This window comes from Fukomys damarensis, unplaced genomic scaffold (genome assembly GCF_012274545.1).
Source record: "Fukomys damarensis isolate Sample0158 unplaced genomic scaffold, DMR_v1.0_HiC HiC_scaffold_36, whole genome shotgun sequence".
Taxonomy (NCBI): Eukaryota; Metazoa; Chordata; class Mammalia; order Rodentia; family Bathyergidae; genus Fukomys; species Fukomys damarensis.
Window position 1 is genome coordinate 46,061,173 of NW_022900948.1, and position 15,552 is coordinate 46,076,724.

Sequence of the window (15,552 nt, forward strand, 5' to 3'; positions counted from 1 at the left end):
TCTCCTGCTCTTAAATATATGTAGACTACCAGAAATCAGCCCATCTGAAAAACAGAAAATAACACAAAGAAAGAACTAGACGCTAAAATGAACAGGAGAAAAATTCAAGGGGGCAAACAAGAGCTATAAAATAGGAGGAAAACTTTCAAGAACCTCCTAAAATTATCTTTAATAAACACTAGCTAATAAAACGTACCACGTACATGAAACACGTACTAGATTCTATTAAACGGCTAAAATGCAGGGATACGGAGCCAGAAAGATGCAACATGCAGTGCATTTTAAAGATGCACCGACTCGAACATAAAATGTCATCCGGTGTGTAATGAGCAAAGCACCTGGTTACCTTCTCTCGTAAGGAGAGCGCTCCTGTGCAATCACTCCCTTTCTTCCAACACACCCATCCTCCTTACCAGTGTCTCTGAACTCCTCTCTGCCTCCGATGTCCTCCCACAGCTGACTTCTGTTCCTAGTCTGTGTATCGTCGGCCCAGGTGCCCTGTCCCCTTCTGCAACCCAACCCGAGGGGTCACATCCCCCCTCAGTCTTATTTACTGCTTTACCCCGACCCAGCCTGTGGGCCCACTTGTTACGTGCTGGGCAATAAATATCTGCAAAAATGAATGATTTCATAAACATTTGCCTCCTCGATAATCTTGGTTTTGTTTTTCAGAATGTTACCACATACTTTTTTTTTTTTTTAATAGAATTTGAACAGGGAAAAGTTTACTCTCAACTCCTTACATGCCTTGAAAATGCCAAAATTATCCTTCAAAACACAGGTGAATGCTCACACTAAAGTGTTCTCTGGTTGTCTGAGGTTTGTTTTTTTCTTTTTAAGATAGGGTCTCATTGTGTTGCCCAGGTTGGCCTCAAACTCAAGGCTCAAATGACACTTATGCCTTGGCCGCCCAAGCTGCGGGGACTACAGGTATGTGCTACCACACCCGGCTCTGAGGTTCAAATTAAACAGGGAGTTCTGTACTTTACTTGGCAACCCTAGTCACGAGTAAAGAGGAGAGAAAAACCAGAAGGCAACAGGTCAGGCTCAAAGATGGTTAAAGAGAACTGCTATCATGAGTAAGAGACAAAGGGAAGACAGACGTATAAAGTTTATAATTCACTGTGCTGTTCAAAAATTTACCCCTCAAGAAAACCAAGGTAACTGTCTGTATTATTATCTTTTTGTCTTTTTGGTACTGGTGATCGAACTCAGGACCTTGCGCTTGCCAGGCAGGCATGGTGCGACTGAGCTAAATCCCCGGCCCTATCTATATTACGTTTAAAAAATGCAGATGGGAGACTATCATATCTCCTCTTCGACATCCTTCCTATGCTACCTCCAGACTGGGTACATCAGCACCCTGAGAACTGGTCTGAAATTGCAGAGGGCAAAGGTCAAACTGGGTCACCAGCATCTAGAACGGCTGCCACAGATGTCTGTTTAACACAAAATTTAAAAGCAACATTTAAATCAAATAGATCAGTTACTCTAGCCATCCTCTGCAATTATTATCCAACAGGGAAGAAAAGGAGCAACATGAAAAGCCTGGAAAGTGAACAAACGAAGCATACTTACTGTTTCGAAAGTATTCAGTATTATCAAGGGTAAAAACACATCGAAATACTCTGTGCAATCTCGAAATCGCACAGGCACGGGTCTTGAGATGGAGTGGCAAAGACTTGCTGGGGCTCCACAATGATCGAAGTTCAAAAACATTTCGTACTTCCATTTCAAGACTTCTTTAAGAAAGATGTCAGAGATGGACTGTGGTAAGAGAACGCTCACTGGAGCGGAAGCAGAGAAGGATCTGTTTTCGGCAAGCGGAAGTCTGTAACCTTGCCTGTTGGAGCTGTTCAGCGTCTGAGAATGAAGAGCACTGTATGAATTGTCCCCTTCACCCACTGGCTTCACAGACACCAGGGAAGCGGGCTGTGGCGTTTTCAAAACAGACTGCACCCCGTCTGATTTACTCTTTGGAGCGGAAGGAGGTGCTGGAGAACTTTCCAAAGACTTGGAAAGATGAGCAATTCGGGAAGTACTACTGGAGCTAAAAATTTTAGTGGTGGAAGGTCTCCTTGCAGGAGGCAAGCCAGGTTTAAGAAATACATCTTCATCGGCTGCTTTGGCTTTTGAATGTCTTGAACAATATTCACCCTGGCTTTTCAGGGTTTCGGCACAATCTTTATACTTACACTTTGTGCCACTCTGTGCCAACTGAGGCCAACTTACAGAGCCTTCTACCTGAACTGTAACTTTTCCATGAAGCACTTCCAAGAGTATATCCTTCTCCCCCTCCACTTGGGAACACAAATCCATATCTTGAGGATCGTGTTGTGTTAAAAATAAATTATCATCCTCAGCATCACTGTTGGATTCCGGTTCTGCCTCTTTCAGAGTTGCCTCTGGCCCCTGCCGCCCTGTTAGCTCGCCTCCACCTAAAGGGTCCTCTGAAGTCAAGACCATCATCTCCCCTGCTACTCTTCCATTTGACACTCTGGAATCACACTGGTTCAGAGCACTGCCAGTCATCCGAGAAACATATTCTGCTTTTATGGTTTCTGGTTCTGAAGGCATGAATTTTACTAATTGTTTTTCATTACTGTTAGCAAGTACCTCAGGTTTTTTAGAATTATAATCTAACCTGTCAGATTCTGGTACAGCTCTGTCAGAATTCTGTGTTCTACCTGGCTCTGGCCTTGAAGCATCTGGACCTTCACAACTACGTGGTTCTTTTCTTTTTGTGTGTGATTTCTGTCTCATCTGCCTTTGCTGTTGAAGATCCTGACTCGTCAGCAGTTTCTTATTATTTTTGACAGAGAGTGTCTGGGGAGAAATTAACTTAGCCTTTTTTGGAGCACTGACTGCTCCGACAGTTTTGCCATGATCCCGTAACTGACCTATGGAGTCTAAAGTTCTCTGGGACAAGTCAAATGCCCTCCGAGGAGTTTTCTTCAGACCAAGTTTCTCAACTGTTGAAGTTGGTTCAGGACACTGGCGGATTTTCTTTGGTGGCACTACAGCAGGAGCCGTTCTACAACTTAGGTAATGCGAACTTTTACTTTGCCCTTTTTTGGCATCTGAATGTGTTTTCTTAAGAGTTTTAGAAACTGGTCCTTTCCTAGAGGGTTTTGAGTAAGTACGAGCCTTTGCAGGAGACTTCTTGGGTTGAACGGTGGTGGCTTTCTCAACAGTTGAACTGGGAGTTGTGGTACTTATCTCGGTACTTTTCAAATCAGTTTCAGTAAGATCCTTCTTGTTGAGAATGTCAGATTGGTTCTTGTTTCTGACAGAAGATGAAAGATTTGGAGGAGCTTCAGTTACGGGTTTTTCAAATGGCTTTCTCTTACGGTTTTTTACTTTAGTTTTACAAAATCCCTTAACAGAAACGCTGCTGTGTGGTTCTCCATGTTCTTCGGGGTCCTTTGCTACTTCTTGAACAGCCTCTTCAGATGCATAGTCCGTACCGTTACCCCAATTATTTGTGCTATCAGCTATGTGAGTCACACAGGAAATTTTTTCCTCCTCTTGAACTGAATTCCCATTGTCTACTTTTTGATCCTGCCAAACTGAAAACACTTGAGATTGACTTTCAAACTCAAAAACCTGAGAATCAGAATCCTCACACACAAAAAATGCTTTTTCTTCTTTTATAAGCTCTTTGTCTGCATTAGTATTTACTGAATCATGCTGCTCTGGACATTCTTTTTCAAGGCATAGTTTGTCCTTTTCAATGTGTTTCTCAAAACCCAGAATTTCATCTTCATCATCAGAATCTGAAATAACAATAACTTGTCCACAGCAGCTGTCCACATTATTTTGAGCTGTGAAACAGCTTTTATCATCTTTTACTTTACTTTGCAGCTGAAGTGAGTTTTGAGTAAAATCTGATGGAAATTTGATAACACTGGCTTGAGCTATTAAAGATAATTTGTGGAGGTCTCTGTCTACCTGAGAATCCGTTAAGGTGTCAGACCTCGGACTGATGCTGGGAGATGGTTCTTTTTGTGAGTTAGAGGATATCAGAGCTGCACTCTTAGTCCTTTCCTTATCTCTTGATTCAAGTGTGATCACAGGCTCCTTAGAGGGAAGCATCTTTACCAAAATATCAGTCATTTCTGGCGAGAAGACCAAATCTTTATCAACATGACATTTCTGTATTTGATAATTGTTTTCGTGATAAGAAAAAGTATCCAATTCTTCGTTCTTTAATTGCTTCTTTTTCAGCAATAAACTCTTTTGTGATTTTTCTTCTCCATTTTCATCAAGCAGAATGCCATCAGAGTCTAAAGACAGACTGCATGTGGCTCCACCCGCTTTCTGCATACTTTTATCTTTCTCTGAACAAAAACTCTCCAAGTTACCTACCGCCAGATTTTCCTCTACACTGACAGCATTACTGACCACGGTACTTTTCCTGTGTTGCTTCTTTATGACATGTGATAACTTTGCACAGATTTTATCTTTCTCTGCCTTAGTTTTTGGTTTTGAAGTCTTACCAAGAGCATCATCCTTTAAGGAGAAATCCTCATTTGATACGGATACATGTTCTGAAGAATCAGTGCCAGAAGTCAACGAATGGGTTGGTATTATTATTCCTCTGTCACATCCTCCTCCTGGACCATTCCGTGAAGTACAAATCTGTGGTGTACATAAAGAGTTCTCTTTCACAGACATCTTCCTCCTTTTACTTGCTTTAGTTTGGTCCTGAGCTCTTTCATTAAAGTGACTTTTACCACTCAGCTTTAACCACGACTCAGCAGAGAGATGGTCTTCAGTGTTCAAATCCTTTACATATTTTTGCTCACTATCCCCCTCTTCTATTGCTTTAATCAATCTATGCTCTTTTACTTGAGATATGTCAGTTTTCACTGGTTCTTTAGAAAATGTCGGGCTGGAATTCTCCAGACAGTGGATGTCTGTTTTAGACTTCTTCCTCTTTTGTTCACTTTCTTCTTTAAAAGATGCAGGTGGGGTTTTACATGTGGGAGTCAGATCCACAAGAGGGTAACTCGGAGGTACTTTTAATTTTTCTAATGATTTGTTCCTAATAATTTGTTTTAAACAAGTTTGCAACTCACAGGTTTCCTGATTAGTCAACTGCCAACCCAGAGATAAATTTCCTCGAAGGAACAGGTTAAGCTTATCCCAGAATCGCTTGCAGAGAGTCTGCTGGCCAAGCTGATAACCTTCTTTAAGGAGACTCCTGATCAGCTGCACACAAGCAAGCTGTACAGAGTTGGACGGCACTGCGTGCAGTGACAGCGATGCTATCATTGCTGCTCCTTTGGAACAACTTCCAGCTGACTTCTCAGAGCTCCGCACAAACGCACTAGTAGGAAGCTTGGCACATTTCACCACGGCTGCTACCCACTGCTGGGAGCTAACCCACAGCAGATGCAAGCATTTTTTATTTCTATGCAGTTCAACCACCGACACCAAAATCAGAAGAAAAAATTCTGTGACTTTGTCACACACAGCATTTGTCTGGTTGAGGACATCTTTGACTTGAGAGTGGAGATGATGAATGACCTCTACGATGTAAGCCACGCCCAAATCCTTAAGGTCCATCAGCGACTGAACAAAAGGTATGAACCACAGGAACGTGCTGTTATGAACACGCATGTCCTGCCCGATATCTGACTGAAGGACACTGGCTAACGTTTCCATTTCTTCATACATGTTAGGACAATAATCTGGGCAAATGGCCGATCTCCACCCCGAATCCTAAAATGGAAAAAAAAATCATGTAAGTGCTGTGACAAGATTAACACTAAAATTGTATAAAAGAAAATACATCCCTCAACTTTCCTATCTTTGTTTATATGTGTTATTTCTAACATACATAAACCCCCAGGAAATCCAAACTATAAGCTGAATGTTGACGTCAGAGTCTCATCAAACGGCAGATTCATACCGGTCTCCTGGGCGCTGGCCCTCTTCTCATTAGCTAGTCTTGTCCATTCGTCATGCCAGTCTCGCCCCAACCCTACCGAACTTCCACTTTCCTGAAATACACTTGAAAATGTCCCAAAGCATACACACTGTAGCTAGAATTCATTTTCCCCAATACATCTGCTCAATGAAAAAGCCTTTATGCAGCAGTCAATTCAGAACAGTTACACGTCAGAGTTAGCTAATTATGAAAAACCATCCACACAATTATCACCTGAATTTTCAAAGAGCTTTTTTACCTTTTTTGTCTTTTCAGGATTATAATTATATACAATCTGGCTGCAAGTCACCATATCATCCAAAGATCGCTCTGGTTCTAACTTGGTCCTTAAACATTAAGAATAAGTACAATTTATTGAAATGAAGGGGAAAAAGAAAATAGAAAAAAGCCCCCTTATTGAGACAGTTTCAACAGACTTGCTTGCAAAGATTAATTTTTAATTCTGACATTATCATAACTAACCTTACAGAGCTGTCCCGTATATTCTGGATTTCTTTATTATAGCTCACATTGTTGATAATGGTCTGAAATGCCTCAATGGGGTCAATAAGCTGACCCCAGACCTTAGATCCAAGGCGATCCAGAATTACCATAAAACAATGTAATGCTGGCCAAAAAGGATTCACGTTATCATCTGAAATACAATTTAATAATTGCTGGATTACAAAACAATTTTCACAACAGTTAAATATATTTAGAATTAAGCATTCTTTACCTGGTTAGTGACAAAACTAAAAACAAAGCAGAAGTAATTTAAAGTGAGGCCAATACTTGTTTTGTTTTGTTTCATGGTACTGGGAATCAAATCCATGAGTGCCCTCTCACTGAGCTACAACCCCAGGCCCAATTTATTTTAAGACAAGTCTCACTAAATTGCCCAAGCCAGACCTGAATGTGCAATCCTCCTGCCTCATCCTCCCAGAGTGTTGGGATTACAGGTATATGCTACCATGCCTGGCAACACAGTTTCAAAAGCTGGCAAATTCTCAGAATTTCCAAGTAATACTTAGACTTCTCTGTAAAAAAATCCAAAATGAAGAACAAATTGTTTTAACAGGCACCAAAACAGTCTAGGTAAAAATAACTTTCACATCTTGTTTGCCATATCTGAAAAAATTTTTCCTAATAAGCTCCTCAATCTATTCTGAAACTTTATACTCTCATTCTTGAATAAATAGAAAAATGGGCCAGGGATTTAGCTCACTGGCACTGTGCCTGCCTCACAAGGGCAAGGTCCTGTGTTTGATCCCTGGTACCTAAATAAGTAAATAAATAAATGGAAAGGGAAAAACTAAACTTAGAATTTACAGATATAAATGAGGCCTATGATACAAAGAAATCCGCTTCAGGATGATTTGGACTTTTGTATGCTTATAGCTAGTGAGTGTTACGGGCCAAATCCCTTAGCTAATAAATGAGCAAGCAAAGACACACAGTCTCATCCACCCATTTCTCAACATGGTATTGCCATTACCTACCTTTCATCTAACTTTGTAGGAATTCATTAGCTCTTACCTGCAGCCCTCTCCCTCTTCTCTACCAGATATGCAGTTGGAAAATACTGCCCTACTCAAAGACCTTCAATGGCTTCTTAATGTCTCCAAGAAAATTCATGTTATTAGTCAAGAACTTATAAAGATCTTCCTGAGAAAAGGGCTAAAGGTGTAGGGCAAGTGGGAAGGGTAGGGGAAAGGAAATAAGGGACGAGAAAAAATATGAGCAAAGGAAACATGGAAACAAAGTCTTTGTGAATAGGGGGAGGATGGAGGGGGTGGAAGCAGGGCAGGGGTGTGGGGAAAAATGAGAACCAAGATGTCCCGTAAAGGTACAAGATCCCAGTGATGAATGTAACTGTGCTGTATACTTAAAAAGTACCAATAAACTTAGTAGGAGAAAGAAAGAAAGAAAGATCAATTGATCGATCTTCCTGGCTGGGGATTTGGCTCAGTGGTTTCGCCACCTGTCTTGCAAGCACAAGGGCCTGAGTTTGATCCCTGGTACCAAAAAAAAACAAAAAGAAAAAAAAAAAACCTTCCCATTTCTTTCCAGCTTTATTTTTTACTTCCATAATCACACTCGATAGCAAAAACAAATCAGTCTTTTTCACAGTAAGCACAAAAATGCCTTCACTGTTAGCATCAACTATCGATATTCTATCCATCCTTAGAAGTCCAGTGTAAATGCCTCTTTCTGCATTAAATATTCCCCAGCCATTGAACTTCCTACACTATTCCTCTGAGGCAAGTGCTCTAACTCACTCCATTACTGGTAACATTTAATCACTCTAGAACCTGCAGCTTTACTTCCTTTAGACCTCTTAAAAATCTGCTTTTTATAATATCTGTTGCATGTTTTTACATCCTTTATGATATCCTTTAGGTGCGCCTTATGTTTAGTAAGCTCTCAAGTAGTTAACTGGTTTTTTTAAAGAGATGACTCACATTTTGAAAAATCTAGCTGAGCTGAATGAATAGAAGGGGCAGAATGATACATGCAGTTAGGCACAGGACAAGAAATAATTCACCCAGTAAATGTTTGCAAATGAATTAGGAATAACCTTAATCAGCAATAATCTAGCAAGAAAATATATGCCATCAAACACAGAATAGCATATTTCTTTTAGACTTGCCCACAAATAAGTTTATATTCAGTCAAGTTGCTTAAAGGGAACTAAGAGAAGGCATGAAATACATTCATTATGTTTTCATTGAATCCAGCATGCTTAGCCTTCGCTGAGCCCTTTCTTCACAGAGATTGGAAACACTTACTTGTAAGTTTAGATCCTCCAGGATTAGTTTGACACAATGATCAGCAAAAGTAAGATCAGGATCTAGTAAGAAATATGACTACAACTTTTAGGCCTCATTTTCTTTTCTTTTCTTTTCTTTTAGGCCTCATTTTCTAGGCTACCTACAAGCAGCACTGTTCAGGGAATTTATTTGTGATGATGAAAATGTTCTCTATCTGCACTGTCTAATATTGCAGCCCCAGGAGCACGTGAAATATTAAACATGAAAGGTTCTTTCCAATTTGAGTGAATTCTAGAATCTAAGCCATGAGAAAGTGTATTCTTGCCGGGTGTGGTGACTCACGCCTGTGATCCCAGCACTGTCCAGCTGAGGCAGGAGGATTGCTGCCAATTTGAGGCCAGCCTGGGCTCCACAGTGAGTTCAAGGCCAGCCTGAACTGCACTGAGAGACCTTGTCTCAAAAAAAACCCCAAAACATTAATTCTTCTCTTCTTCACGTTATATTCCACTTCAATTCTTACAATGACACTAAGCATTTTCAAACTGTAAAGCAAGTAAAGTGAATTACCATCCGACTGCCTCTCCATGGTGTGAAGGATGGACTGCATGAAATCATTTTGTTTGTCTGAGCCCAGCAACAGTGAATCCATGGCTTGCTCCTCAAGAATTGTCAGCAACATGCAAATACCTGTAAGATTATTCATGGTTTTCTTGAACTGATGAAATAACATTATTCTAATTCCTTTTCTGACTGGCCAGGGATTGGGGGGGGCACAGAGCTGGATGATGAAGGAAAACAGAACCCAACTCCTCAAACATTAAAGTCTTATATATTCATGCACAACTGTTCTCAAGTAATACAATTTTAGAGTATTTTGAGTGTAAAAGGGGAAAATGGTACCAATTTAGAAAATTTCTAAGATGACTATCTCAAACTTGTATTTCATCAACTAAGATGCCTTCAATTTTTAGATGTACTATATTTCATAAGCTACTGAAAAAGGAAAAAAACCTACGACCTCTTACAACGGGTGACCTACAGACTGGGAATTGGTAGCTGGGTACAACTATTTAGAGTCAGTATAGAGCCTACTGTGATAGCCAACCTGACCTTGAGGGCTGCCCCTTGTGCTAGAGTTTGCAACTATGTTTCTTTACTATCTTGTGAACAGAAGACTCCAGCACCTGTGTTATGATACTGTGTTTTAACTAAATTGCAAGAAACTTCCCCCACCCCTAGCTCAGCAAAGTTCTGCTCCTGTGAAATTCCTGCTTGTGAGCCCTCCCCCCTGCAAACTGCCTCTCCTTCGTCCACAATTTGTGGAGGCCTGAGCTCACTCTGGAACACTGGCTATTATAATAAAGGACTCCATTTAGTTCCAACTCGCCTACCTGTAACACTATAAACAGTGCTAAGGTCGCTTATAGAAGCATTAATGTCCAAACCCTAAGTCAGCTACTATACTGATACTTTGTCATTCTGATGTTGCTTTTAAACAAAAGATTCACTAGACAATGACTGATCGTAAGTCTACAGGTTTCCAGAATAAATGTTTAACAGTAAGTTAATGTAATGACAGGATCGTGAACTGGAGACGGTGAAATCCTGTATTTGGCAGTTTGGAACAGGTCACCCAGAGATTACTTTCAGTTCAAAGACACTCATAGAACGGGACACCCAGGATGACACTAATTATAGAAATGTAGGAACATACTCACCTAACCAATAGTTTTTGTAGTTGGTAGTATCATACATATGCGTCGGCAGGAGAATCAGTTTACCCTTTTCGAGGACTGAAGAAGTATAAATGTCTGGGCTTTCTAAAAGGCCCAACTCAATGACTTTAAAAAGGCAAGTTAAAACTTCCTGTAAGTCATAATAATCATCTCTGTCCACTTTTCCAAGGTTTCTTGCAGTCAGGATAGCCCAACGCCGAACCTGAATGCATAACATAGTAGTTTCAACGAACTACATACAGCAATGATACAGATATAAAATAGGATTGTCTATAGATGTTAAGACATCTGAGATACTAACAGAATGTATTTTACTTGATCCTGATTTGAATTAGCCATAATAAGCCACAAGAGAAACAATTATATCCAATCACTTAAACACTGACAGGAAACATGGTATTAGAGAATTATTTCAGGTGTGAAAATGGTTATTTTTAGAAACACATATTTACATGTTTTAATTCTACCGATAATTGCAACATCTACTTTGAAGTTATTCTATCCACTGTTACTCAACCTTATCCAAATTTTTAAATATTGTTTCACCAGCTTTTTTAGATTAGTATTTGCCTGTTCTTTTTCTACTCAAGTTTTTTGTGCCCTTAGGTTTTAGCTGTGTCTCCTAGAAACAGAATCTGGATGTTTTTCCTTTTATAGTCTAATCTGAACTTTATTCAACTGAAACATTCAGCCCATATGCATTAAATACTGATATCCTCAAATCTGTTTATATGTGTGAGACCTTTTTCTATTCCTTTTAAAGCAATTTCTTCCTTCTAAAAATCACTCATACCTCTACCAGTGCCCTCAGGATAAGACTTTAGCGTGCATGCTGTGGCCTACCAGTCCTGTTGACATGTGGATATTGCCTACCATAAGTTGTTACTGACACGCTCACTTACACTGAACTTTAAAAAAATTCTACCACAGTAGTCAGCTTTGTCTCTCACAACGTGGTTTCTTCTCTTTGCAGGCCTTTGTACAGGACACCCTTCTAGAACCTTTTATAAATAACTCATGGTAATTATATACTCTCACTTCAGTTTGGCTGAAGATAAAATTTTAAGCTTTTTCCCTTCCATACTCTATAAAAATACTACTCTACTACTGTCGTGCATGAAACGGGCTGCTAAAAATCTGGTGTTAATCCAGTTTTTATATCTTTGCACACGTTCTTCCCTGGAGATTTTCAAGTTTGTCTTTGATGTTCTTAAATTTCACTGTCTAGACTAGGGGTTTCCCTTCTCTTTTCTTCGATACTATATAGGGTCTTAGAATTAGGAGTCTTTTTAATTCCAGTAAATATGTATCTATTATTTGCTCAATCTGTCCTTCTCTTGATTTTTTTTTAAGACTTCTTTCATGGATTTTAACACTACTACTTCTATCCTCCATATCACATACTTTCTTTTTCATATTTTGTGTTTTTGTTTTTTCTTCTTAGGGATTTGCTCAATCAGAACTTCTGGACAAGTGTCCTAATATTTTTGCTTTTATTGAAATCTTTATGCTTCTCAAATCGCTGCAGTACCTACAGAAGGCTAGGGCCTTCCTGCCCTCCTGCCCCTCCACACCCCGCGGCACCTTCCGAGGAGCCTGTCCAACTGCCTCGGGTGGGCGTGTTGGCCTTGGCACAGGGCTACTGAGGTGACTACCGGCCAACCAACCTGATCCAGGACAAGGCCAATGCCTCAGAGAAGCGGTAAACCGAGAAGAGTAGGCTACCTCAAGAAAAATTATACATGGGCTAACAAATAGACAACAAAATTTTAAAAATCACTGGCCAGATAAGAAATGCAAATTAACACTAAGAATCCATTTTAAAACAGAATGACTGGCAATCAACAAAAAAAAAAATCAAAAAATAAATGCTGATGTGGCTGCAGTGAAAAAGAAATCCTCCTATGGTGTTGGTGGGAATGTAAACTAGTACAACCATTATGGAAATTCCTCCTATAACTAAAATTAGAAATTCCATGTGACTTGACTCAGCTACTCCCCCCATTCTTGAGGTCTTTCTCAAAGTGCTAAAGACATCATACTACAGCGACATGTGCACCAACATTTACAGCAGCACAATCCATAACAGCTAAATCCTGGGAGCAGCAGAAGAGTGGATAAAGAAAATGTGGTATCCAGACATGATAAAATACTAGTTGACTGAGCCATTTGTAAAAAGAAGAAAAAAATCTGGACATGCTGGAAAATACAATGTTGAATGAAATAAACCTCACACATAAGGTTAAATACCAAATATTATCTCTTATTTGAGTAAGACAAACTACAAACACAGAGCAAAATAAAGAATGCATAGGAGACACGAAGATGATCTCTTGCAAATGGGAAGGGGTTCAAGAGAACACAAAAGGAGAGGAAAAGAGGGGAAATAAGTCGAATAAAGATATGCCATGTACAGGAACCTAATAATCTCAATAACTGTAAACAAATGTTACAGATCTCAAACATGAGATAAGATTAATAATATCCACATACATGAAAATGGGGAAAGGAGATTTAAGAGGAGCTAGAAGAGCGGCAGCAGAGAAGGAAAAGGGTAAGGGAACTTTAAAAAACAGACCAAGCCGCACTATGTACATGTATCCACTTTCCAAGGTTAACTGTTAACTTCATATACTGCAAACATGTACTGACAAAAATAAATTATTTAAAAAAAATAACTGATAGACTGACAGTGCTGGTCCCCAAAAAAGCCCATAGCTGGTATAAAATTAAAAAGCAGGAGCTGCCTGCTAGCCTGAGATCACCCGGCGGGTGCGCGACCTCCCGAACTGCGCGACAACAGACCCAGCAAGGGCCCAAAGACCCCGGAGGGGGTCTCTTTAGCTGCCTGCCTGCCTGAGATCATCCGGCGGGTGCGCGACCTCCCGGACTGCGCAACAATAGACCCAGTAAGGAAGGTAGCCGCGCCCTTGAAACACCCCCACGACCCCCCCGCCCGGTTCTCAAACCTCCTGATTGGGCCAGTCCTTACTTAGACCAACTGTGCACAGGCATAGGTTCTCATGAAGGGTAGTTTTCTGAGCTCCCAACTGTGAGCATCTTTAAAGAAAGGGCCGGGGAAACCTGTAATAGAACTGAGTGGAGTTCAACCCTGAGGGTAGGGAAACTCAAGTTAGGCCTTGTGGACTGTGTTCAGTCTCAGTCGTGGGGAACTGCCATTGGCTAGCTGAGACCAGGGGATTCAGTTCTGCATATGGCTGTACATGTGGTATAATACGAGAACAGAGACAGTCTGAAAGATGCCCTTCAAATTCTTTTTTTTTCTCTCTCTCTTTTTTTCTTTTCCTCATTCCACCCTAAAATTTCTTTTTTCTGTCCTCTCTCTCCAACTCAGTCTCTTGCTCCACCATATTATCCCTCATCTCCCTTTTTATTCTGGCTTCTGCCCTAACTCAGACTTCTTCTTTTATTATTTTTTGTTTTTAGGAGGAGTTTCTCTTTATGTTCTTTTCTCCAGTCATTTTACCTCACTCATGGCTCTGTACCTTCAAGGGAAGGCAAGCGCCTGTTATTGTTAAGGGGATATATTCTTGTCCTTATTCCTGCACTCTCTCTATCCCTGCTGAAGTTAATAGCTTTGTAAAGATAGTAAGGTAATTCTACAACCTCTGGATTCACTTCAAACCTGCTATAATTCTTTCACTTATCTAATCCTCTTGTTCTAAGTCTAACCCCCCCATCCTAAATGGTAAAGATGCTATATTGAAAAGCATATTCACTGCAAACATATTATGGGCTGCTTCTTGAAATTAATTTAATTCACATGAGTTAAAGGTGATACATTAATGACTACCACAAGTGGTCAGTTTGCAAGCTGTGCCTGATCCTATTGGGCTGCTGAATGTATCAATTGGGATAAAGGGTTGTGATTGATTTAAAGAGTTGTTTTCTCTGATATTATGAAAATGAGGATGTCTATGAGTAATTAGAAACTCAAAAGCTAAAACGCAACTATATTTAGGAAGATTTAAGTAATACCCAGAAATTAATGAAGGACAACACAACAATAAAAATAAAAATGAGAAAACACTTAAGCAAGACACAAAAACAGATTTCCAGTTCACCAATGGCAAATAGTAGGACAAATGAGGATGAAAAGTCTGATAGTGAATCAACAGGACACCCTGGACCCATAGCACAGGAGGTAACAAAACAGATCAATCAGGCTCTAGAAAAATTCAAATCAGAAATAATTTCCCAGTTAACCAGAGAGATGATGAGCAAAATGGAAGTCATGATTCGAGACTCTAGAGCAGAAACTGACAAAAAAATAGATGAGCTCAAGACTATGATAGAAGCCATGAAGACTCAGCATAAGAAAGAAATGGAAACAATGAATGCCCAACAGAGGAAAGAAATGGAATCCATAAAACAGATTCAAACAGATATCCAGGAGATTAAAAACTCTATTGAAAGTGTACGCAACAGAATAAAAGATTGCGAAGATAGAATTTCAGATATAGAAGATAGGATAGCAGTCAGTGACCGTGAAAAAAGAGGTCTATTAAAAACAGTAAGGGATCATGAGAAATCAATCCAACAACTCCTAGACGATACAAAGAAAAATAACATAAGACTGATAGGAATTCATGAAAAAACAGGAGAAAACACAAATGATATAAAAAAGCTCTTCACAGAATTAATGACAGAAAACTTCCCAAACAGAAGGGAAGAATTAGACATACAGATAAGTGAGGCATATAGAACCCCAACTAGCCACAATCAAAAAAAAAAAATCTACACCTAGACATATAATAAGATTCCAGAAATCCAACAGAAAAACAAAATACTACAAGCAGTAAGAGAAAAGAAACAAATCACATGCAAAGGAAAGCCCATTAGAATAACAGCAGACTTTTCAACACAAACCCTTAGGTCAAGGAGAGCCTGGAGTGAGGTATTCCAAGTCCTAAAAGAAAAGAACCTCCAACCTAGACTGACGTATCCTGCAAAACTCTCTTTCAAAATAGATGGGGAAATGAGATACTTCCATGACAAAGAGCACCTGAGAAATTTCATGAACACCAACCAGCACTGCAAGGAATTTTAAACAATATCCTAGAAAAGGACAACGAAGTTCACAATAACA

At 39.8% G+C, this 15,552-nt stretch overlaps 1 protein-coding gene across 5 annotated transcripts in view; it reads right to left on the minus strand.

Annotated features, from left to right (window-relative positions):
• Nucleotides 1-15,552, minus strand: part of Setx (senataxin) — an 81,894-nt gene that overhangs the window by 38,112 nt on the left and 28,230 nt on the right. For all 5 annotated transcript variants that reach the window (XM_010627398.3, XM_010627397.3, XM_019207920.2 and 2 more), the window contains 5 exons: nucleotides 10,425-10,644; nucleotides 9,274-9,393; nucleotides 6,419-6,590; nucleotides 6,195-6,282; nucleotides 1,579-5,727 (listed from right to left, as the gene is read on the minus strand). In XM_010627398.3, coding sequence (XP_010625700.1) covers nucleotides 1,579-5,727; nucleotides 6,195-6,282; nucleotides 6,419-6,590; nucleotides 9,274-9,393; nucleotides 10,425-10,644 — 4,749 coding nt within the window. The remainder of the gene's footprint in view (nucleotides 1-1,578; nucleotides 5,728-6,194; nucleotides 6,283-6,418; nucleotides 6,591-9,273; nucleotides 9,394-10,424; nucleotides 10,645-15,552) is intronic.